Source organism: Marmota monax, unplaced genomic scaffold (genome assembly GCF_021218885.2).
Source record: "Marmota monax isolate L192 unplaced genomic scaffold, Marmota_monax_Labrador192_F-V1.1 WCK01_AAM20220418_F8-fsc00010, whole genome shotgun sequence".
Taxonomy (NCBI): Eukaryota; Metazoa; Chordata; class Mammalia; order Rodentia; family Sciuridae; genus Marmota; species Marmota monax.
The window spans coordinates 6,193,720-6,216,285 of NW_026692321.1; the positions used below are offsets into that span (position 1 = coordinate 6,193,720).

At 49.1% G+C, this 22,566-nt stretch overlaps 1 protein-coding gene across 3 annotated transcripts in view; it reads left to right on the forward strand.

Moving 5' to 3' along the window:
- The window catches only part of Greb1 (growth regulating estrogen receptor binding 1), a 122,880-nt gene that overhangs the window by 41,276 nt on the left and 59,038 nt on the right, over window positions 1-22,566 (forward strand). For 2 of the 3 annotated variants that reach the window (XM_046441274.1, XM_046441277.1), the window contains exons 1-2: window positions 8,209-8,442; window positions 20,627-20,786. In XM_046441274.1, coding sequence (XP_046297230.1) covers window positions 20,630-20,786 — 157 coding nt within the window. In that variant the 5' untranslated portion in view covers window positions 8,209-8,442; window positions 20,627-20,629. Of the gene's footprint in view, window positions 1-8,208; window positions 8,443-20,626; window positions 20,787-22,566 lie in introns of those variants that run through there. The other variant, XM_046441276.2, reaches the window with a different exon arrangement.

Consider the following 22,566-nt stretch of genomic DNA (forward strand, 5'->3'; position numbering starts at 1 on the left):
GATGAGTGGATAAAGAAACTGTGGCATATATACACAATGGAATATTGCTCAGCATTAAAAGAATAAAATAATGACATTTGCAGGTAAATGGATGGAGTTGGAGAATATCATGCTAAGTGAAGTAAGCCAATCCCAAAAAAACAGAGGCCGAATGTTTTCTCTGATAAATGGATGCAAATCTATAATGGGGATGGGGGGAGCATGGGAGGAATGGAGAAACTTTGGATAGGGCAAAGGGGAGGGAGGGGAAGGGATGGGGCATGGGGTAAGAAAGATGGTGGAATGAATGAGATGGACATCATTGCCCTAGGTATATGTATGAAGATAACGAGTGGTGTGACTTTACTTTGTGCACAACCAGAGAAATGAAAAATTGTGCTCCATTTGTGTACTATGAACTCAAATGCATTCTGCTGTCATGTATAACTAATTAGAACAAATAAATAAATACTTTTTAAAAAATTTAGCTTGTTAGAGATGCTAAATTTCTAGCTCAGCCCAGACTTACTGAACCAGAATCTGCATTTTCTTTTTTTTCAGAATCTGCATTTTAATAAGACTCCCAAGGGATTCCTGGGCATGCTAAAGTTGATCTTTGCTAGATAGGAAACAAAATTCAGTTCAATCAATGTTAAACTTTAGGTTAAAATTAAGCAGCATGGGGCTGGCTGGGTTCTAGGCGCTTGCCTGGAACGAGTGAGACCCTGGTTTCCATCCTCAGCACCACATAAATAAAATAAAGGTATTGTGTCCAACTACAACTAAAAAAAATTAAAAATTAAGTAACATTTAAATTGAAAATGTTGTTAAAATTGTGAAGAAAAGCAAGGACAAGTGGACACATGGAACTAAATATACCTTCACCCAAGGGGACAGTGGGGCAGAAGGGGCTTTCAAAGACCACGAGGATGAGCTTGTTCTAACTGCAGGTGGGGACCACAGCATTCATCACAAGGTGAGTCTTTATAACACAATAATTTACCAATATCCCCTTGTATCTACTCAGCTTTAATACACCAGGCTATTTATTTAATTATTTGTTCTTTTTAGTTGGACACGACAGTAGAGCATCTTTTGACATATTTATGCAAACACGGGGTATGTCTTATTCTAGTTGGGGTCCCAGTCTGTGGTCTTACACCAGATTTTTAGAAGAAGGGTTGAAGTGAGGGTGGGCCTCCGTGGGGAAGTGGCTGGAGGAAGGAGGCCCCAGGCTGGGTCAAGAAGCTGTGTGCAGGGCCATTGGCCCCTCTGTGCTGTCACCCAGATGGGCAGGTGTGTCCAGCTGCCTCTTCACGTCCCTGCAGCCAGGAGGCCCTGACCTGCAGGACAGCTCGTGCAGCAGTGTTCCGCCCCTGGGGATGCTTGAACCCCAGAAGGTTCCCAGTTCCCCTGCGGTGCTGTCACGGAAGAGTTGGGGTGAGTCTGAGCTGGCGCTGCTGGCTGGTGAGAGCGCGCTGGGCCTGGTCAGCAGCGGTACAGGGGTGAGGGGACTTGCCTGTGGGAGAGCAGCCGAGGTGTCTAACTCCAGCGCCAGTCCTCCCTGTCTTTCCCGTTGTTCTGCCTAGAAGCTGACTCAAGACCGAGAGTGTCATGGTCATGATTTTCCCCAAAGCAGTTTCTAAAAATTGAAGATGATTCTTTGGTTAAAAAAAAAAATTAGAAAATATAGGAGATTAGGAAGAAAAAAAATTTCTCCACAGTTCTATTCATAAAACAGCCATCATTAACCTTTTAATGTGCTTCCTTCAAGTCTTTTTCTATGCATTTTTTAAAAAATATAATTAGATTAGGTGCTAAGGATGAGAGTGATATGTTTCTCTGGTTTTCTTTCCTTATTATGTACATGTCTCACTCTCTCTGCTTCATGGTGCTGGGGCCGACCCAGGGCTCGTGCAGCTAGGCAAGTGCTCTACCACCGAGCTACATCTCCAGCTCTGTTTCTCTGCTTTCTATTGTTTCATTCATTTGTCATTTGAATATGTCATAGTAAATGTGTAGAAATGTCTTTGCCAAAGAGTCACCACTACAAGAATAATGTGGGAAATATTAATCTTTTTGGAGCATTAGGAAAGATCAGATGTTTGGGGTCCTTAATTCTCTTTTTTCTTACTGCTTGAAAGTTAACCTGCCTTTGGGAGCACTTAATCAGTAGACTCTTGCGGGACTTACCTGTGCTGGGTGCTGGGTACCCCCAGAGGCCCTGGCCCTTGGGACAGGGTTGAATGTGCAGGAAGCTGCATTTGTGTTCAGCTGTGTCCAGGTAAGTGAAAGAGCAGGGGCTTCCGAAGGGCAGGGTTCATAGTGTCCTTGGAGCCAAAGCCATCAAGTGGCAATCTTTTCTTAAGCCTTTAGTTTTTATTTTAAAATTCAGCATGAACCACAGCAGTGAAACAAAGTGTGTAACTGGGTCACTTTGACCCAGACCCAACGACAGTTCTCCTGAGGACCACAGCTGAGGGTGGTGAGTCACACCTGCTGAGCCATGACTCTTCCCCTGTGCAATCATAATCAGCCTGTTTGCTCTGCAGCTGCGGGACCGTGGCCCAGGCCTGTTTGGCTGTGGAGAAGGAAAGGTCTTACGCCTCTAAGGATGTAGCTGTAGGTGCTCATCTGCACCAGGGGGCAGAGAGGGAGTCCTTGAGTAACAGGGTTTCAGACTGCTGTGACAGGCTGTGGCTTCTTCGTTGTTCTTTGCTGAGCACCTACTATGGTGACACATTCTTTATGGTCCTGTTGCATTTAAAGCCTTTCAACATCTTTGTGACAAAGATTTTAATCCTCCTCTTGCTGAGAAAACCAAGGCTCTGGAAAGTTAAGATGCATATATCCCTGCTGTATCCCAGGCACCCACAAATGTTTGTTGAATGAATGACTGAAGGAAGGAATGTGTGACACCTCCAAGTGAGTAGAAGAGAAAGACCAAAGGAGAGACTAGCCAATATGAACCAGAAGAGTTGGTCCTAAAAGCTAAGAAGTTTTGGGCTTTTCAATTATCTTTTTTTTTTTTCCTTCAGTGTTTAAGCTATGAATTCAAGAGATGGGGAGGGGAGGATATTTCAAATAAGACAGATGAGGGAATATGTCTATGACCACTTAAGAGAGCCTAGTTCTCAAAAAGGAAAATGATAAATTGGGGGGACCCTCACTTATTAAGTGCCAGTCACCACTAGGTACTACGTTACCTTATTTAATCCCCACACAGCCCCTCTGAAGTTGCTATTGCCAACTCCACTTATGGCCGAGGAAAATGGAGCTCAGAGAATCCGGGGCTGGACCCGGTCTCAGTGAACAGTGGATAGAACCGAGGCACAGCCATCTCCACAGCGTCCCCCAGACTTTGCTACTTTTTTTTCCATAAACAAACATCAAGAATGGATTTTCCATTAGGAGAAAAATCTCCAAGTGATATGCAGAATTTTTTTTTTTGCAACAAAATACAACAATTGGTCCTTCCCCAGAGGAGTCTAGCTAGGTCAGTGCAGGGAGAGAGTCAAGCAGGAGACAAAATGTCAGGGTGCCCAGACACACGATTAGGAGGGATGGGGTGCAGTTCAGGGGGGGTGGTGGGGATATTTCCAAACCAGAGTCCACGAGCTGGGCTTTTTTTTTTTATCGCAGGAATACGGTCGGTTTTGCTGTTTCTTGACACATGCCCCCCAAAATCACTGCGCGGTGCAGGTCTCTGCTCTGAGAACCACGGGGTTTAGGGGGATGAGGGGCTGGGGACACAGCACTGAGAAACTTCATTAGGGACATATCTTAAAAGAGAGAAAATCCTCATCAGGGCAGCACGGTTTTGCACACGTGGAGATGGTGAGAGGTGTGTACGACCATAGGAGGCCCTGGTGACAGGGCCGCGGCCTTCTGGGTGCGGTGGGGGTTAGTGGGGCTCAGCCAATCCCTTCCACTGCAGTCACCTTGGTCGTCTTGCTGAGGCACGCACTCCCAAGCAGCCTGGAAGCTTGGGAGGTGTTCAATTTGTTTAGTCATAAATCGAAAAAAGTCTTGTGGCAGAACCATTTGTTCAGAGGCCCGAAGTCATAGAGCGTCTAGGAGTCCGAATGATTGCATGCAGAAAGTGGGTGGCTTTCGCGTCCCCAGCCTTCCGAGGGGCTCTCTGGCCTAGCCACAGGAACCTCCACAGTGACCCAGAGGAGCCGGCTCTCCTCCAAGGGCTCCTCCTCTGGGATTTCCCAAAGCCTCTTGTGAGTGGCTGGGCGGGCTCTGGAGTGTGGCCCGGTCCCTCTGAGGACAGTGATTAGAGTTTCCTTCTTTATGCACCCCCACCCCTTCTCCGATTGCTCGGAGTCTCTTCTTGAGTTCTTCTGGATGTTGTCACCCTTGGGTTGTCGTGTGCATTTAGAAACGAGGCAGACAGGGTTGGATGGTGCTTGGGTCCACAGGTGGAGCGTGGTGCTTAGGACAGACTCCACTGGTGTTCCAGAGGCTTCTGAAAGCCAGACTGGTTCCCACCCATGGACTGGTTGCTATGGAGATGAGTGGCCCCAGGTGGAGGTGGAGGGCCCTGGGCCCGGTCAGTGGTGTTCCTGAGACTTCCTGTTTTTAGCTCTGCTGCGGCTGCTTCCCCTTGGCGCGGACCTTGCTGCTGTGCCCGTCACTCCTTCAGCCACAGGTCCCCTCTCTCATGTGGCTTCTGGAAGTTCATTAAACCCGAGCCGCTCCTTTGCTGGTGCCCTCCCTTTACTGTTCTTCGTTGCTGTGGCTTAAAACACCTCCTCCCTTTACAACCTTTTTTTTTTTTTAACTTTACCATCTTTCACAAGTGGTTTCAGGAGGGTCAGGTACATGTGGGTTAGGAGTTCACACCACGGTCCTTCTGTTAGTCCCCCTAGTCAGACCGCATTTCCAGAGGGAGGTGGCACTTGGTAACTGACACTACGCAGTGCATTTGTTGACCCGATGAATTGAATGAGTCCCCTGCGACCTCGAGCTCTGAGTTTCTGGAATCCAGTAAATTAAGGGAAGGGGCTGAGGGAAAGCTTTAACTAGAGGAGGAAACGGGGGCTCTTGGGTTGCCACAGAATGATCCTGTTAGCTCCGCTCACAGTACTGGTTTTATCCTCCCAGCTTCCCGGTTGTGCCCACTAACTCTGACCCTTTGAAAGTTCTGCCCAAGTGCGGATGTGTGTGGTGCCCGTGTTGGCTCCTCAGGTTGCTTTGAGCCCTTTTCTTTCCCTTTCTTCTTTGGTATTGAGGATTGGACCCAGGGTGTTTCACCACTGAGCCATATCCCCACATATCCCCAGTCCTTTTTAATTATTACATTTTGGGACAGACTGTAGCTACATTGCTTAGGGCCTTGCTAAGTTGCAGAGGCTGGCTGTGAGCTTGCGGTCTTCCTGCCTCAGCCTCCAAGCGGCTGGAATGACAGGTGTGCCACCGCACAGGCTTTGCTTTTTCTCTTTTGCTGTAAAAGGCAAGCTCTGCCTTGCAAATTCACTCTTATCAGGGCTGGGATGTGGCTCAGTGATAGAGTGCCCATCTGGCATGCACTCGGGCCTAGGTTTGATACCCAGCTCTGCAAAAACGAAAACAAAGGTAACCAACCAAACAAAACCGCTGTTATTAAGTACTTCAGATCTCCTGGGACTGTGGCTGGAATCGGGTGTGCGCATTCACATTCTCTGCTCTTGGGAGATCCCACTGTGAGAGCCGTGTGGGAACAGTAGGGAGACCAAGAAATGCTCAGTTCAATTTGGGGATGCTGGGACCTCTGAACAGTAGAAGCAATGCTGGACCCTGAACTGGGTCTTGGAGGATGAGTAGGAGTTCGTCTTGAGAATGAAGAGTACGGTTTCCTAAGTAGAGGGAATACAGCGTGGGAAGAGCGGGAAGTGTTGGTCAGTGGTCAGCATCTGTCTGCCCTTGCAGCGTGTGCCAGTGAAGCTTCGAACCCCACAGGGTCCTGAAAACCTTTCAGGGACAAGTTTGATGGAAGCTCAAACATATTTATTTGTTAATGGAGGTTAGCATGGTCTCTGGGACTTTCTGTTGGATAAGCAGAGGCTTTTCTGCTTTTTTGAATGGTGTCACTTCTGGCCTTTGAGGTCAGAAATAAAAAACAAAAAAGGAAACGTGCCAGTCTCAGACACTGATGTTGGCTGTGGCTGGAGACCGTGGCTGTGGCTGGAGATCGTACCTGTGGGCATCAGCTGCGCGTGGGGCAGAGTAGCATTTGATATCGAGTAGAAGAAAGGATCTTGCGGCAAGGAGATTTATGGCCATCGAACAAGGAATTGCAGATTTTAATTTGGAACGTCACCTCCACAGCACCTGTACAGCGCTGGCACTGGCCCAGGGGGTCCCTCCTCCTCAGGGCCTGGGTGCCGGAAACACAGTGCACAGCCTCTGCAGTGCATGGGAGGAAGGCTGATCCTTTTTGCTGACTTTCTCTTCACAATGATGACAACTTATTCAACTTAAAACATTAGCAAATTATAGCAAAGGTGAAGGAAGCATAAAAGGACGTTGAATTCATTCAATTAGGGACAATGGCTGCAGGCGTTTCCTGCCAGTCCCTTTTAAGGTTTTATTTACTTATTTACAGGCTGAAAGCTTGACAAGGATGATTGTCACTGTGAGCCTGTTGTATATAGTAAGTCTATATGTGCTGGGCACAGTTCTAAGCACGCTATGCATGATCATTCACTGAATCCTTACAATGGCCTTAAGAAGCAGGTATTTTATCCTGTTTTTCAGATTGGGGAAATCTCACATAAAGATTAAGTATCTTGCTTAAGATTGAACGTCTGATAAGTCAGCATTCAAACTCAAGCCTGGGTCCAGAGCCCATTCTCCTAAAACTTCTTCTGCTCAAACTCTGTTACAATTCATACATTATAGTGTATGTCCTAATGTGTTATATATACACACACACATATATATATATACACATACATATATAAATGCATTATATATGTGTGTATATATGTAACAATTTAAAATACATGACATATTATACAATTACAGCCATAACTATTAAGTCTTTTCCTTGTGGAATGTTCTAGCCTAGGAACATCTGCATCATTCACAAACCCTCCATGCACACAGCTCTTGTGTATGTAGATAGTGCAGACTGTGTCAGGTATTCCTTCTTCTTGGGCATTTCTGTATCTCCCAGGGTCCCTCCATGACCAGCAGGGCTCTGTGTGGCAGAAGGCACAGGGGCTTCTGGTGCATGGCGTCCTCCCTGGCCCCTCCTTCCTCCTCTGACCTGACGGACTTGGCATGCTCTTGTTTGGTGGGGAGTACAGAGGGCATCAGGGATCCAGTAGAAACACCAAGGGGCGCTGTCCTGCCCTTGCTGTGAAAGTGGGGGGCTGGGTGGGGTCCCCATCAACCTTCCTGGGAAGACACTGTCAGCCCCAGATCAGGTGTACCCCGAAGTGCCTCGTACTTCTGAGGACTACACCCAGAAAGAGCCGGGCACTCTGTCAACTGGGGCACCAGCAAGAATGACCCAGCTCTTTAGACCTTGTTACAAAAGGTAGATGACATTGAAAGCCATGTTTGCAGGGAAATAAGAGACCCTAGCAAGAAGACAAAAACCCCAAATAGAGATATATACCACAAATAGAGTTGGCTTTCATTATTCCTTTTCTTTCCCTTAGGTTAGGATTTAATCAGGATTCCGGGATTTGCGGGAGTCCACAGCAACAGGAGTGTATAGAAAGCTCTGGATAGAGCAGGTGTTTCCTCCAAGATTTCCACAGTGCCAGACACAATTTAAATGAGGAAAGTTTAAAACATCCCCCCAGTGACTCTCACCGAGGAGGTCCCTGTTGTCCCGATTGTCTCCGTGTTGAGGAGGTGGTATCTGCAGGGGCAGAGCTGAGTGCCTGTGGCCCCAGGAGGCCAACCCGGCTGCTGGCTGCCCGCCTCCTGAGCACAGCGGCAGGCTTCTTGTCACCTTTGTTCTTTGCGTAAGTGTGTGCAGTTTTGTACAAAAACTTTCATGTTTTGAAAAACCATCAGTTGAACTGCCAGTGCTTAGACAGATTGCTGTGTGCCTGCGCGGGGAGCACCCTGACCCAGAGAACACTTCACTCCTGAGACGTAGGCTTGTGGCATTTGCCATCTGACCCAGCAGGAGCCCGGGGCAGATGGAGCTCCAGTTGGAGTAGTTCTGCGATTTCTTTTTCTTTCTTTTTTTTTCTTTTGCGGGGGGGGGGGGGGGGGGGTTGCGATTGTTTCTTTTTTTCTTTTGTGTCCTTGTAGCCAGCCGTGGGGAGCAGACCCTGGAGCCATGGTGTCAGGCCGACCTACTGGGCTCCTCAGCCCTGCAGCAGGGCACCAGGCACACCCCACGCTTCTTCCCTGCAGATCAAAGATGCCGCCTGGAGGCGGGAGCCTCCCCACTCTCCGCCCTTGGGGGCTGCGCCTGTTCTTGGCTGCCTGAAATGACCAGCTTTCTGTAAGGTATGGTGTGTTTGTTTGACTTGGGAGCGAGCACTGGCTGCCCGTTTGGAGGGGTTCTGTTGGCCAGTTTACTTGCGAGGACAGCACTGGTCTGTGTTGAGCAAAGTAACCTCCGAGCATTAGCTTTGGATAAGGTGCAGGGGACAATATGCAGAAGCAATTCCGTTTAGTGAATCTGTCTGTGCCCTTTCCACTGATTGAAATGGTCTCTAAGGAGGCTGCATTTAATTAGTTTTGCAGAAGGTGGACACAAGGCCACAGCAGGTGAAATGATACAGGATGGACTGAGGAGGTCCCACCTGCTGTTCCGCTGGTCCTGGAGTGAGATCTTTCCGGAGTTTCTTCCTCCCTGACTTTATTCTGCATCCTTTGGTCTCTTTCGGTTCTCGCTGAGACTGGCTTTGTAGTTCTGGTCCAGAGCACCCGAAGACTTCTGCAAAGACTCACTGACATTCTGTGCACAGCTGCCTGCGCAGGGCAGGGAAGGGCCCGTGGGCGCAGCTGGGTCACCCTCCCCCACCTTTCTTCCCTAAACAGCTCCCTCGGGGTTTATGAGTTCCTTGGGGGAAAGCAGAGCAATCTACATCAGAATGCCCTGTTTCCTGCCAGGGGGAAGTCAAAGAGTTTATAGGATGCCATTCCCAGGCTTAAGGCATTGATTGCCATGTCATATATTTGGGCTGGCTGCTGCTGGGGTGCCGCCGCCCGCCAGGCTGTCCCTCTAGCCAGGGCCTGCAGTGTGCTGGATGTGACAGAGCCCTGGGAGGTTGGTGGTGCTCTCCAGTGGAGGGGAGTGTTTTTAAATTTTCATTTTATTTTTTAGTTGTAGTTGGATAAAATACCTTTATTTTATCTATTTATGTTTATGTGGTGCTGAGGATCGAACCCAGGGCCTTGCATGTGCTAGGAGAGTGCACGACTGCTGAGCCACAACCCAGCCCTGTGCTGTGTTAGTTTCTGATTTTCAAAACTTTGGATTCATCAGAAACGTTACCCTTCTTGTCATAGGGAGGGTGGAAGAAGGAGCAGGGGTCAGTGGTGGCTGGCGTGTGGGCTGTCCCTCTTGCTGGTCAGGGAAGTGTCTGTCCCCATAACACACTGCCCTGGAAGGCCTGGAGGGGAGGGGTTCTGGGGGAGGCTGCCTCCCTCGGGAGATGGAGGCGGGAGGGTCCAAGGTGTGTGGTGGCCGGAGTCAGAGCAGGGACAGCCAGGTGGAGAGCAAGGGGACGGAGGCCAGCAGGCAGGAAGCCTGGACGGGGTTTCTCCCCTGAGGGCCTGACTCCAAAGGGAGGGTGAGGTGACAGTGGGCAGACGTAGCCAGGGCCTGCCCATGGGGTGTTGTCAGAGGCTCAGCAGTCCCTGCGAGGGCAGAGGGCGGGTGGGCGTGGGAGGACTCACTAGGAAGGCCTGGCCACCGCCTCCCCTCCACTGGAGAGCACCCCCAACTTCCCAGTGTCTCCAAAGCTGGCAGCCACCTGCTCCACCGGGTCCTCTGTCCCCACAGGGGCAGTCTTGGTGTCCTGGAGTCTCCCTGGGGTGCCTGAGCAATCTCTCCTGCACAGTCCCTCTGAGCCCAAAGTCGCCTGTGGCTCGAGGGGCTGGTTCTAGGGGCGTCCTCTGAACTTGCAGGCCCCCTGCATGTGCATGTGCTCCAAAGCCACACAGTGGGGTGTTGTCCTGGTTCCGCCTGCCTTTTCTCAGAGCTCTTCCGTGAGGCCTTCCTGGGAGCCTCCTTGCTGTGCCCACCCCCCCGCACAGCTGCCACCTGCCCAACCGCTGTGGTGTAAGTATTGGACTTTAGGGCAAAACCCCGATCCCATAAGAAGGTTCTCTGCTTCTCTGAAGAGCAGTCGTAGCCGGGCCAGGCGTTGACTGTGTGGCTTGGGCAGATCCCACCACCTGAACTTGGCCCTGATGCCCTCATGGCCAGCCTCAGTGTTCCTAGGAGCCTGGGCAGGAGCCTGGGAAGCTGTCCTCGGCCCAGGGAGGGGGGCACTGTGCTGCTGTGTGCTGCAGCTGGTCCCCAGGGGAGCTGGTAGACAGACCTCTCTGTGGCCTGTGGGAGAACAAAGTGTAAAGGAAGTTCTGGGGACAGGGGGAGGAGGAGAGGGAGCCATGGATTTTGGCCCAGAGGAGCAGCCGTGTCTGTACTCCGTGCCCCAGGAAAGCTCCCCTCTGACCGATGGAGCAGAAAGCAGCGGGGAGACTCCAGGTGATGCGGGGGTTGTCAGCTAACAGGCGTTCTGGCTGGGGCAGGGGTGACTCCTGCTAAGTCACAGCCTCAGATGTGTGCTCAGTTCACCTGGGGCTCTGGGGTCTGGATCTGGGAGCTTCTGGACAGGACGACACCCGGAATCACCGTCACCTACTCACACACCTCCTCTCCCAAGTGGAGTTATTTTCTGGGGCCTGGAGTTCCTGCCCATGGGACATGAAGCGGCGGTGAGGCTAGTCCTGCAGTCAAGGAGCCTTGGGTTTGCTTAGGGAAGGGGAGGGGGTTAGTGAGATGCTTGGAGAGGCAGCTTTCAATTGCCTTCTCCTACAGAAGCCGAAGCTTCATTATTTCCCCTGGAGCGCACCATGAAGATTAATCAAATCAAGTCCAGATTAAGGCATATATAAAGTCTGTGATCAGCATCTAAAAATTAGAATTACGAGGGCTTGGGGTGTAGCTCAGCGGTAGAGCTCTTCCTTAGCCGGCATCAGGCCCCGGGTTTGACCTTCAACACTGGAAAAAAAAAAAGCATTATGAGCAGTTAATTCCAATTTCAAAGAGGATTCTGGAACTCATTAACATCTACTATATTTAATTGCCCTAAATTGTTTATTCATTTCGTCCCAAGGTAGTTCTTTTTATCCTCATTTCACAGAGGGGGAAATAGAGGTTCAGAGGGGTTAGGTAACTTGCCCAGAGTCACACACTTTGAGAGAAACATATCCATGGATCCAACTTTTGGAGATTTTATTTCAAAGATATGCTTTCATCATCATAGCAGACAGACAATGACCACTTTGTACAGCCCAAGTGAAAAGATTTTTGAAGTTGGTTAAGTCCAGCCATACTAAGTTTATTATCTTATGCTTATGTGACCCGACCCTCTCAGTGAGCCCTTCTGGTTTGATCTAACTGGACGTTGGGACAGAACTGCAGAGCAGTGTGTCTCCAGCACATCACGGACCTCACTGGCCCTGTGCACAGGGTTGAGTCAACCACGCGTGCTCCTGGACGATGGGAGGGGTATTAATGATCACCTGTAAGCTGAGTGGCACTGGGGCTGGGAGGGGCCAGGCCTGACCCAGGGAGGATATGATTTTATTGTTTATGAGCAAATCGACAAGCCAGGAGCCTCTGAGCACCCAGAGCCCAGCGTGCTCTCAGGAAGTGAGTCTAGCGACTTCCGGAGCTCCATGCTGCTGGGGGCAGAGCGGGCCCTGGTCCACAGTGCTGGGCTGATGAGGATGAAAGGGAGAGGAGACAGGAGTGGAGAGCCATCAGGGCCCAGATTTGAGCTGCGCACACGTGACTCTTCCAGCTCCCAGTAAGTGCCGGGGAGCCCTTTTGGACAAATGGATTTTTCTGTTTCTTGGGCAAACCTTTGCTATTCTACTCTTTAAAAATAAAGAAAAGGAAATAGAATCCATTCAAGGGAAGATGAGACTGTCTGCCTGAGTCCCTTGGGCTCATCCCCAGCGACAGCCCCGCCCAATGATAGTGCAGGTGCCCCAGCCGTGACAGGTGGAGACGGCCTGGCTGCTGGCTGCTGGCTTGCTCCGCTGGCCTCTGCAGCTGCGGCAGGTGGCATTCCTAGGATGCTCTCGGTTTCGTTGCTGGCTAGAGATGTGCTTTTAAATGTGGCTTTGCATGTACTGAGGTTTATTTTGTTGCAGCCCTGCTTTGGCAAAACTCCTTAAGAAATAACCTGAGGTGATCCTTTTACTAACCAAAAGTTTAGACATGGTTAGAAAAGGAAACATCATTAAAAAACAAACAAACAAACAAAAAAAAAAACCAACACCACCACCTTTCTGAAGTCATCAGCTTCATTGAAAGCAAAGATTCCCACACTTCCTCTTTGGATGTCCTAAAATTGTCCAAAGGTAAAGGAAGTTTCTGGGGGCAGGACTTTACTGTTTATGAGCAAATAACTTGGACCAGCCCCTTCATGTCACCCAGACTGTTTTCTCATGTGTAAAATGAGAGCTATGCCACCTGAGATGGAGATGACCTAAAATGACAAATGTAACAAGAAAGGTCTCAGCACAAAGCGGTCCTGATGAATGCTAGCTATGATTTGGATGATTACTTCAAATGTCCTCGGGGTTTATGTTACTGAAGAAAATAGTAAAGACAATACTATTGTATTGATCAATAGTGCTGTTATTTATTTATTTACATACAGAACTGGGGATCAAACCTGAGCCCCACACATGTAGGCCAGCACTCCATCTGAGTTACACCCCCAAAGATTTGGGTTGCAAATGGCAATACCACGATCATGGGCCACGACAGCCAACTCGAGGCACCCACATCTGCAGAGGTGCTAAAAATGTCTGGTTTTGATATCAGGGTGACACTGGCATCAAGGAATCAGCTGAACAATGCTTCCTTGTCTTTGGTTTCTGGGAAGAGTTTGTAAAGTCCTGGTGTCAATTAGCCAACAGTAAATGCTTCAAGTCCCAGACTTTATCTCTTCATCTGTAAAATGAAGATGATACTTTGGTCACAAGGCTGCTGGGAGAAAATTTCATGGCACTTAATAGATAAGAAACATTTAAGTATTGGTCATTTTGTTTTTCTATTCAATCTAGGTCTTTCTTTCTCTAAATATACATATATATAAAAGATACACATATATAGCATATTTATTGGTATATAAATTGTATGCATGACACATCTTGTATATTATTTACATTATATAACATATACTGAAAAATAATGGCAGTAAATAGATAAAAGCGACGTGAATAGAAGTTTGGATGCTCATCTGTGTTCACTTTGGATATGAAGCTGTAATACTTAAGCTCTGTAATGGGGACCTTAGAGGCTCTGACACGTGGTTCTGGGAATATAGTAGAACCTTCTTGGAATAATTGCAGGGTTTTCTTGGCTCCCAGCATAACAAAGAGGCAGCAGGACAAAATAGGGGCCATCAAGTTTTGATGTGTATGAATGCTTCTCGGGGGAAGCAAGATGGGAATTAGGTTTCTTACATGTCTTTCTTCCTGTGCCAAGATTGTACCATCAGCCAGGTGCACGGTGGCTCATGCCTGTCATCCCAGGGACTTGGAGGTAAGGCAGGAGGATCGCAAGCTCAAGGCCAACCTCAGCGATGAATTGAAATGCATTCTGCTGACATGTACAACTAAGTAGAACAAATAAAAATATAATAATAATAAAAAGAAAAAAAAAAGACCAGCCTCAGTAACTTAGCAAGACCCTGCCTCAAAATTAAAAATAAAATGAAAAAAGGGCTGAGGATGTGGCTCAGTGATAAAGTGTCCCCGCAAAAGGTTGTACCATTGCATGACATACCCAATACCCAGGTGCACCCCAATGTTAACACACCAATATACACACACACACAAACCCACCTGTTCACACTCAACCTCACACATGCTCAAACACATACACACACCCCTTCCCCTTCCCTGACCTTCCAAAATAGATACGGCACCAATCTGATGAATCAGCACTCAGCAGAGCTGACGCTGTACTGAAGTAGATTTTCAAATCTTACACAAGATCTTCTTTTTCCTGCAGTTGCTAATTGCCTCTTCTTGTTGTTTAAATCTTTATGAACCTATCAATTATCCGTTTCCATATTCTAAGAGAAGCTGAAAAGCTCATTTTGCTGTGGGGGGACACATCACAGTACCCAGGTTAACAGGCTTTCTGCTGGGGGTGGTCCTTCCCAGAGCCCTCTCTCTGTCGCTGGCTGCAGTGTGACAGCCCAGCTTTGGTCACCCTCCCTTGAGTCCTCTCTATCTTCTCCTCTGTTGGGCCCACTCTTCTGAGCCTGGGGCTTCTTTCTTCCTTGAGAGAAGAAACTTGGAAGATATATATATATATATATATATATATATATATATATATATATATATATATTGAGAGAGAGAGAGAGAGATCTTACATTTTTGAGAATGGCATTCTTATACTCTCAATTGTTATTTTGGTTGGGTATAGGATTCTAGGTAGGAAATAGTTTTTCCTTAGAATTTTGAGAATCTTACTTTATGGTTTCCTAGCGTCCAGTATTATTGCAGTGAAATCAAAGTCATTCTGGTCATTTCAAATCTAGAATGTAGCCTTTTAATTTTTTACCCCTGGTGTTCTTTAGTTTCATGGTGCTGTTCTTGATGGGCATAGTTTTAAACTTATTGTGCTGGGCACTGGATGGAGCTTTTGAATCTAGAAATTTATGTCTTTTGATTTGGAAAAATTTTCTAGATTTTTCTTAGGGACTATCATTCCTTCCTTTTTCCTTTGTTCTCTTTTCCTGGAACTCCTAACAGGCCTCGTGGATCGATCCTCAAATTTTTTTTTATTCTTCCCTTCCCTCCCGCAACCAAAGAGTTTATTTTCTAACATGGTCATCGAGTAAGGACACTGTAAGGAAACATTAAAACATTTCTCTTTGTATTTGGTGTCTGTTAGGCCCTTGCCCAGCCAACATCTGAATTGTCCTTGTCAAGAGGGAGAGAAAGAGCAAAGGATTCAATGTGCTAACGTCGCCAGCCACATTAAGGACATGTTCAGAGCAACTATGCCCAAGAGTATCTGTTTTTTCCATCGATCTTAGAAATAATATTAACAAGAAAAAGACACTGATAATTCCTAAAAAACAAAAAAAAACCCCACTTGATATTGTAGTTGTTCTACTTGCAATAGTAAAAGCATTTACAATTTTGCATCTTTTCTGTCTTTGTGTCCTATCTTCTCCAGCCCCACCTTTCCCCTGTGGCCTTGACTTCCTGAGACTGCCCCAGCTGGGGTCTGGGCTGTGGGACGTCTCTGGACCCCTGGGCTTTAGTTCTTCCTCTCTCAAAGTCTAGCCTCACCTCTCTGCTTTGCACCCTCTAGATCTCGGTAGCATGTTCACTGCAGTTATCTTCTCTCTGGCCTCTTTGTCTTAGTGTGTTTACTGCAGTGTTTGCCTGCATGGTCCTTGCGGGACAGTTTGGGAGGGAGCGGGGAGAACACCTGTGTCTGTCCCCACCTCTGATCACTCTCCATCTTCCTTCAGGCTCCAAGGCAACCTAAAGATTTGATTTGCAGTTTGGTTTATAGGCACCATGGGAAGAGGATGACTTGGGCTGGATGTCCCAGCCATCCAGAGCATGTCGAGACGGGTCACCTGTGTGACTTGAATCCACCTGGGCCAGCCTGCCCCATCTGGTTGAGTCTGCAGGTGCTAATGGGGTCCAGAGGGCCCGTGGGGGTGGAGCGCGCTCCTGGGATTTGAGCTGACACAGGGCTGACAAGGTTGATTTGGTGAAAAAGACCCCATCTGGACGCTTCCTGGGAGGCCCCTCAGCCAACCTGCTGCTTCCCACGCAGGCAGACCCAGGTTACTTTTCATACATCTTTCTGTTGTTGTTGTTGGGGGAGTAACCGGGGATTGAACCCAGGGTTGCTCACCCGCTGAGCCCTTTTTTTTGTATTTTATTTAGAGACAGGGTCTCACTGAGTTGCTTAGGGCTTCACTGAGTTGCTGAGGCTGGCTTTGAACTTGTGATCCTCCTGTCTCAGCCTCCCTTCATGCCTCGCTCTTAATATCAAGCAACCGCTTTACTCCAAACACCTCTGTCGGATGGACTGCCAACAACAGGACGGTCATCGCTGCCATCGCTGGCTCTGCAGCTCAGGGCTGTGTGTTGCCTGTTAAAAGCAATGTCTGATTTTCCCCCTGGGGTGTTTTCATGGCCCCGTCCCTGTGCCATCTTGTAAGCCACTTCTGCTGCTCAGGTGGCGTCACTTCTTAGAGTGTGTCTGTTCCCTTGGAGCCGCATGCCTTTGGGCTGTCTGGTCCCTTTCTCACCTGCAAGTCTCAGAATTTTCCCTAAAATCTCCTCTTTGTCCTTACTCACCTGCTCCAAGTGCCAGCTCCTCTGGTGGCCTGAGGTCTTGCTGACTTCTTGCCCCCCTCAGTGGTAGCATGTACGCACCTGGCACTTTTGTCCCTTGTCACTTGTGATCTGAAATTCTTATTTTTTCCAGTGAATATTTGAACTCAGCTAGAAGTCCATGTCACACGTGGACTGCCCGGTGCTGTGCCAGGTACTTCCACACACTGTCCAATCTCCGTAACAACCCACCTGTCCTCTGAGTGCCCATTTTGTAGCCAAGAACACTGAGGCCCCTGGGAGAAAAGCACATGGCTTGGGCCAGGCTTCTGGGCATTGGGTGAGGCTGTGCTGTGCCGTGGTCTCTGCTGGGCTGGGCAGGCCTCTGATCCTGCGATTGAAGATGGCCCTGTACCTGGACTGGGAGGAGCAGTTTCTGCCTTGGAATGCAGGTCCTGGGGATAGGTGTCAAGGGTAGAAGAAGTCCTAGGGCAGCTCACAGAGGGCCAGGTCGAGTGGTGGGACCCGGGCACGGGGGAGATTGGCCGGGGAGGCCTCGCACAGGGGCTGCCTTCAGGGGTTCAGGGTTGGCCCTGAACCAGGCTCTTCTCTGTCTGGGCCTTCAGCTCCCTGTGGGGCAGTGCGGATCCTGGCAGGCCGAGGGTCTGGTGTGCTTCTACCTCAACCCTCCTGGCCCTCCCGGCCCCGCCCTTCCTCGCCAGGCAGGCTGGCCTTGTGGTCCGGTCCTGTCTGTGAGTCAGGCACCGCCATGGGTATGGGAGGCTCCAGCTCTGCTTGGTGTGTCGGGAATGACAGACAGGGCCCTGCAGTCAATGCCATCCTCCGTGCTCCTCCGCTTGAGCGCACCAGGGAGACTCTGTGGTCATAAGGTCCACGGGGAGCAGCGTGCACTTCTTCTACCCTGGTTCACTTGGGGCACTATCGCCACACTGTTTGTAGAAGGCTGTAAGGAGGGACTTCCATCTCTCTGAAGGTGAAAGTGTCCTATACTATTGTCCTTTGGCTTGTGCATCCCCACCCTCCCTCCCTTCTCCTTTCTTCCAGTAAGATTCCTTCAGGCCTGTGCCTGCAGGGTTGGATCCATCCTCGCTAGATGGCTCCCATGGTCCCCTCCTGTGGCCCTGGCTTGGCTCTCCTCCCCTTTCCTACCTATCTGCCTCAGGCACTGGTTTGCTTTAGTGGACTCCTCTGGGCTCTGGGTGGCAATCTCTGTCAGGCGAGTCTTCAGGACTTGGCAAGTAGGTCTGGAGCCCTGACCGTGTGCTTTCAGCCGGGGCCTGGATTCCAGGCTCCTTGGCAAGGGGCCCAGGAGGAGCCCGTGTGCCTGACAGTCTTCCGACAAGGATGCTTCAGAGCAGGAGACTGTTGAGATATTAATTGAATTGAGCATCATGCATGTGTCCCCCCATGTGGCTGGGAGCCTCTCAGAGTGTCTTGAAGTATGTGACAGATCAAGGAAACTGGCAGACAGCAGCAACTGCTTCTGACGGGGCCTCTGGTCACAGCGCTGACCTCCAGGCTCAGGAGCACTTTCTCTTTGTTGGGCTAATTCCTGGAGCAATCCTCCCAACAGCTCATTTCCCGGCTGTAAGTAGAGCTGGCTGAGGGGCCCTGGGGCAGGAATTATTGCCACAGGCAGGAAGTGGTTAATGGTTTCCTTTGGCTGTTAGTTGGGAGAAAAGAGGCTGAATTCCTTACAATAGAGAGAAAATGACGGTGACCACTCCAGTTCCCTTCCCCCATGGGGGTGGGGGGTGGTGGTGGTATTGCCAGAGCTCCTTGGGGCACCCTGCGTGACATCTTGAAACAGCTCTGCTCCCTGTTGGCACGAGGAGAAGGAGAATTTATTTATTGTTTCTTCTTGAGTTAATGAGATGTGTGAGACTTTGCCTGGCTGGAAGCAGCCCCCTAGTTGGCACAGGTGGTCCCCCAAGCAGGGCTCCCTTGACCCACACTGCAGTAGCCCAGGCACCCTGCACTGTTTGGCAAGTCAAAAGCTACTTTAAAAATAAAGAGTACAGTGGATAGGAAATACACAGGGATGTAGAAGAATTGAATAATCTCACATATCTTCCTTTGTCCCGTGAAGAGAATTTACAAATAGATTACAGACATTTTTTTCAAATGTCTGTAATCTATTTGTAAAGCTCCATTAGGTATCAGTTTCAAAAAGGACCCTGTTAATAAGTTTAAAAAGTGTAGTTACTATCATCAAGTTACAGTCTTGATTATAACTTAATAAAAAGAGAAAAAATTATATCAGACTGAGCCCCCCATCAAAGTCTTCATTATTTAAAAATTAAATACTCAAAGCCGGGTGTCCACACACCTGTAGTCCCACACTTGGGAGGCTAGGGCAGGAGGATCACAAGTTCAAAGCCAGCCTCAGCAACTTAGCAAGACTCTATGGTGGCTCAGTGGTTAAGCGACCCTGGGTTCAATCCCTGGTACCAAAAACAAACAAACAAAACAAACAAACAAAAAACCCACTCACTGTCAGATAACTATTGGATCAAAGACGGAGGGGACCAAAAAGGAGATCACAAGCTGGGAAGAAATGAAAAGAACCCTTTGTACCAACCGCACGTGCTGTAGCAGGAGCGGGGCCTGGAGACCAGGTGTGGCCGTAAGGTCTCCCTTGCTGAGGAATAAGGTGGAAAGTAAGGACGTGATAAAGAAATGCTTTAAAAAGCTTGCAAAAAGTCCAAAAACCGGAACCCAAGGGAATAGAGATAAATGAAAGCTTAAATTTAATGACATAGACAATAAATGTCATGAGGAAGGTATCGTCATTTAAATGGCCGTTCCTGGGAAGGATTAAAAGCAGAAATTTAACAGTCTGTGTGAAATGTCTGAGCAACCTCAGCAGTCTTGCTCAGCGGAATGTCACGCAGCCCTTAAAGTTGTTTCAAAAGCACTTGTCAGAGGTGGAGTGAATGCTACGTCAGGTGGGAGATAATAATAAATACGAGTACAGCATGGTTGTCACTCTGAACAGGGGCCATCCCCTCCCACCCCAGGTTCTGAGGAGAATCAGGTCGGTGACGACGCCTTGAAACATGGCAGTGGAGGGGCTGGAGCGTGGCTTCATGGTGGAGCCCTGGCCTAGCTTGTTCCTGGCCCCCGGTTCCTCTCAGTGCTGCAAAAAACCCAAAGCAAAACAAAAAGCAAACAACAGAGACCCTCAGGGAGTTCGGTCTCACTCTTGCGGCATCGCAGACAGTCTTGGAAGCGCTGTCCTCAGTGCAAGAAGGCAGACAAGAACCTCACAGTGAACGATGCCATTTTGTCCAGAACATGATTGTTGTGTGGGGCTGGAGGGGCTGGGGAGTGACAGCTAAGGGGTTTCTTTGTCAGGTGATAAAATATTCTAAAATTGTACTTGTGCGACTTTGAGAATTTACTGAAGACCACTGAGTGTGTACTTTGGTATGTGAATTTTATCTCATTTAAGCTGCTACAGAAAAAAAATCAGAGCGATCATCTTGGGAGATGGAAACAGCCGTGATTTTCTTACCCTCTTTCGAGGTCTTCTAGGTTTCCAGGTGTAATTCTGTACGACTTGTAGCATGGAAACATCTAATAAACTCAAAAAACATTTTTAAAGGAGGAGCATGAATAATTAGGCTTTTACTAAAAACAGTGATGATGGAGCATCGTCTAGTTCACTTCTGGAGAAGGTGGGGACTGGCTCCTGTCACCCTAAGATGTGGGGATGGGGTCACCTATGCAAAGTGCTCAAGGGCCTTTCTTGGTCAGGTCATGGAAAATGAAACATTGTTTGTCTTGGGTCTGCTAAGGGCAGGGTCTCGTCTCTGGGAAAGGTGGGGATGGCTAGGGGCAGTTTCTGGGGGAGTAGTCTAGGGTGCCAGGCTCCGGGAGTGTAAATTAGAGAAAGCCATTACTTTATAGCTTCCTGTAATTGCCGGCAGTAGATGAGCTGGGAGAGCCGCCCTCTCGGGTCTCTGCTGAGCAGAGGCCACAGGGCCCATCCCTCCTGGCGGCTGCCTGGCCACCTACCCTGGGCTCCATGTAGAGTCGGCCTTTCTCACTGAAACCGAAATGCCATTCTAACCCCAAGACTCCTTCCTCTTTTTAGAAGATGGGGAACTCCTATGCCGGGCAGCTGAAGGCCACGCGGTTCGAGGAGGTGCTGCACAACTCCATCGAGGCCTCCCTGCGCTCCAACAACCTGGTGCCCCGGCCCGTCTTCTCCCAGCTGTACCTGGAGGCCGAGCAGCAGCTCTCCTCCCTGGAAGGTAGGAGACGCGCCTTCTTCTCTGCTGTGTTTCTGTTGTGCCATTAGTATCAGCGACAGAACGTGGAGCCCCTCTTGTGCCCTGTGTACGTAGAGAGTCTAGCAGCAAAGAGCTGGAGAAAGAGAGTCGCACACGAGTTCTTGCTGGGCTAACGCTATAAAGTTGCAGGAATGAAATGGTTGATTGGATTGATAGGGGAAAGGGAGAGGGCTGTGCTGGACTGTTCTGAAATGGTGCGCTTAATTCCCTTATTAGAGGGTTTGAGAGTTCTGCTTTGATAAGTGGGGAATTTTAGCATGTAGTGGCCCTCTGCTACATGTATGTTTTTTTTTCCTTCTTGTGTCTTTGCCAAACAGTCCAGATGATTTCTCCTTGTTACAGCAGGCTCAAGAGCCCTCTAGAAACTTTCAAAAGCCAAGAAGAGACCTTTACGAATTTATTATGTGCCGAGAATAAATAAATAAATGTCTTCAGGTCTGGGTGACTCTAGGGTTTGCTTAGCTATCCAGGGAATAAAACGGTTGTGTCTCTGTAGTGGCACATTTTCACATGAACAGCAACCCCGCAGCAACCGCAGCATGAGACAGCGCTCCACAGACCTCACGTAGCTCCTGAGGCGGAGGGGCCGTGGATGAAAGCAGAAATGAATCAACTGACTGAACCAGAAAGCCTGCAGTGTGCCAGGGCTTGTGCTGGGTGGGACTTGGTGTGTGTGAGTGTGAGTTTGTGTTGGGTGAGAGAGAGACGGGTGGGCATGGGGACAGTCGCTGTGGAGGGTGCACTAAAGAACGAGACGTCAGGTGCTCCTCTTGAGGGGCCTGTTGCAGGGCTGTGTGACATCTCATAGCTGCCTCTTGGGTCACTGTTTAAAACGTGCTCAGTAAATTAACCTTGCAAATGGGACAGCTGAGGACCTAAAATGGCATGGCTAAGGACCTCAAAGAGCTGGATCTGGGTCTAGGAAAAACCTTGGACTCACAGTTCCAAACTATGAATTACAAAAACCATAAGATCTTTGTTATTCATGCAGAATAACATTCATCTGGCATGTCCTGAAATCTTACTCTGATGTCGTGGAGAAATCTCTAGAGATCATTCTGCACACCTTGTTTTTGGCCAGCCCAAAGACCTTTGTGAAATACGTATCACACGCTCATCCTTAACTGCTTGTAGTAGTGCAAAGCTTTGTGGCTGATGTTAAATTAGTAACGGCAATAGCGATGATAATTGGTACATTTGGATCTAGAATGCACTTGCCTCCTGAAGTATTCAGTCCCATGACCTGGGAAGAAGGAGGATGGGTTCACTGGACATTTAGAAGGAGCGCCCCAGCTCTGAAATGAAAAGGGGACAACCAGGCCAGCGGGCAGATGACTTTGTCAGGGGGCTTCTCGAGTGGGGAGAGGGAGAGGAGCAGAAAGCCCCTGGGGGTCCCTGCCGGCTTTTCCTGTTGTTCAGGGATTTCCCCATCCCCAGACCCTCTATTTGTGTTCAGCATGTGGCACTTTTCAGGGACAGCTTCTCCTTCTTCTTGTAGTGCTGGGCATGGACCCCAGGGCCTTGCACAAGCTGGGCAAGTCTCTGTCACTGAGCCCCAGCCCCCAGGGACAGCCTTGGGGCTCACTCGGGTTTTTTCATTCCCCTGGGGCCAAGCGTAGGAGTTTGGGGCTCAGCCTCCGTGTTGGCATGCAAACCCCCGGACCTCCCTGTGCTCTCCCCTGTCAGAAGCAGAGCCTTGCTTGTTGTTTTTCCAGTGCAGGAGTCGATGAGGGGTTGGCGG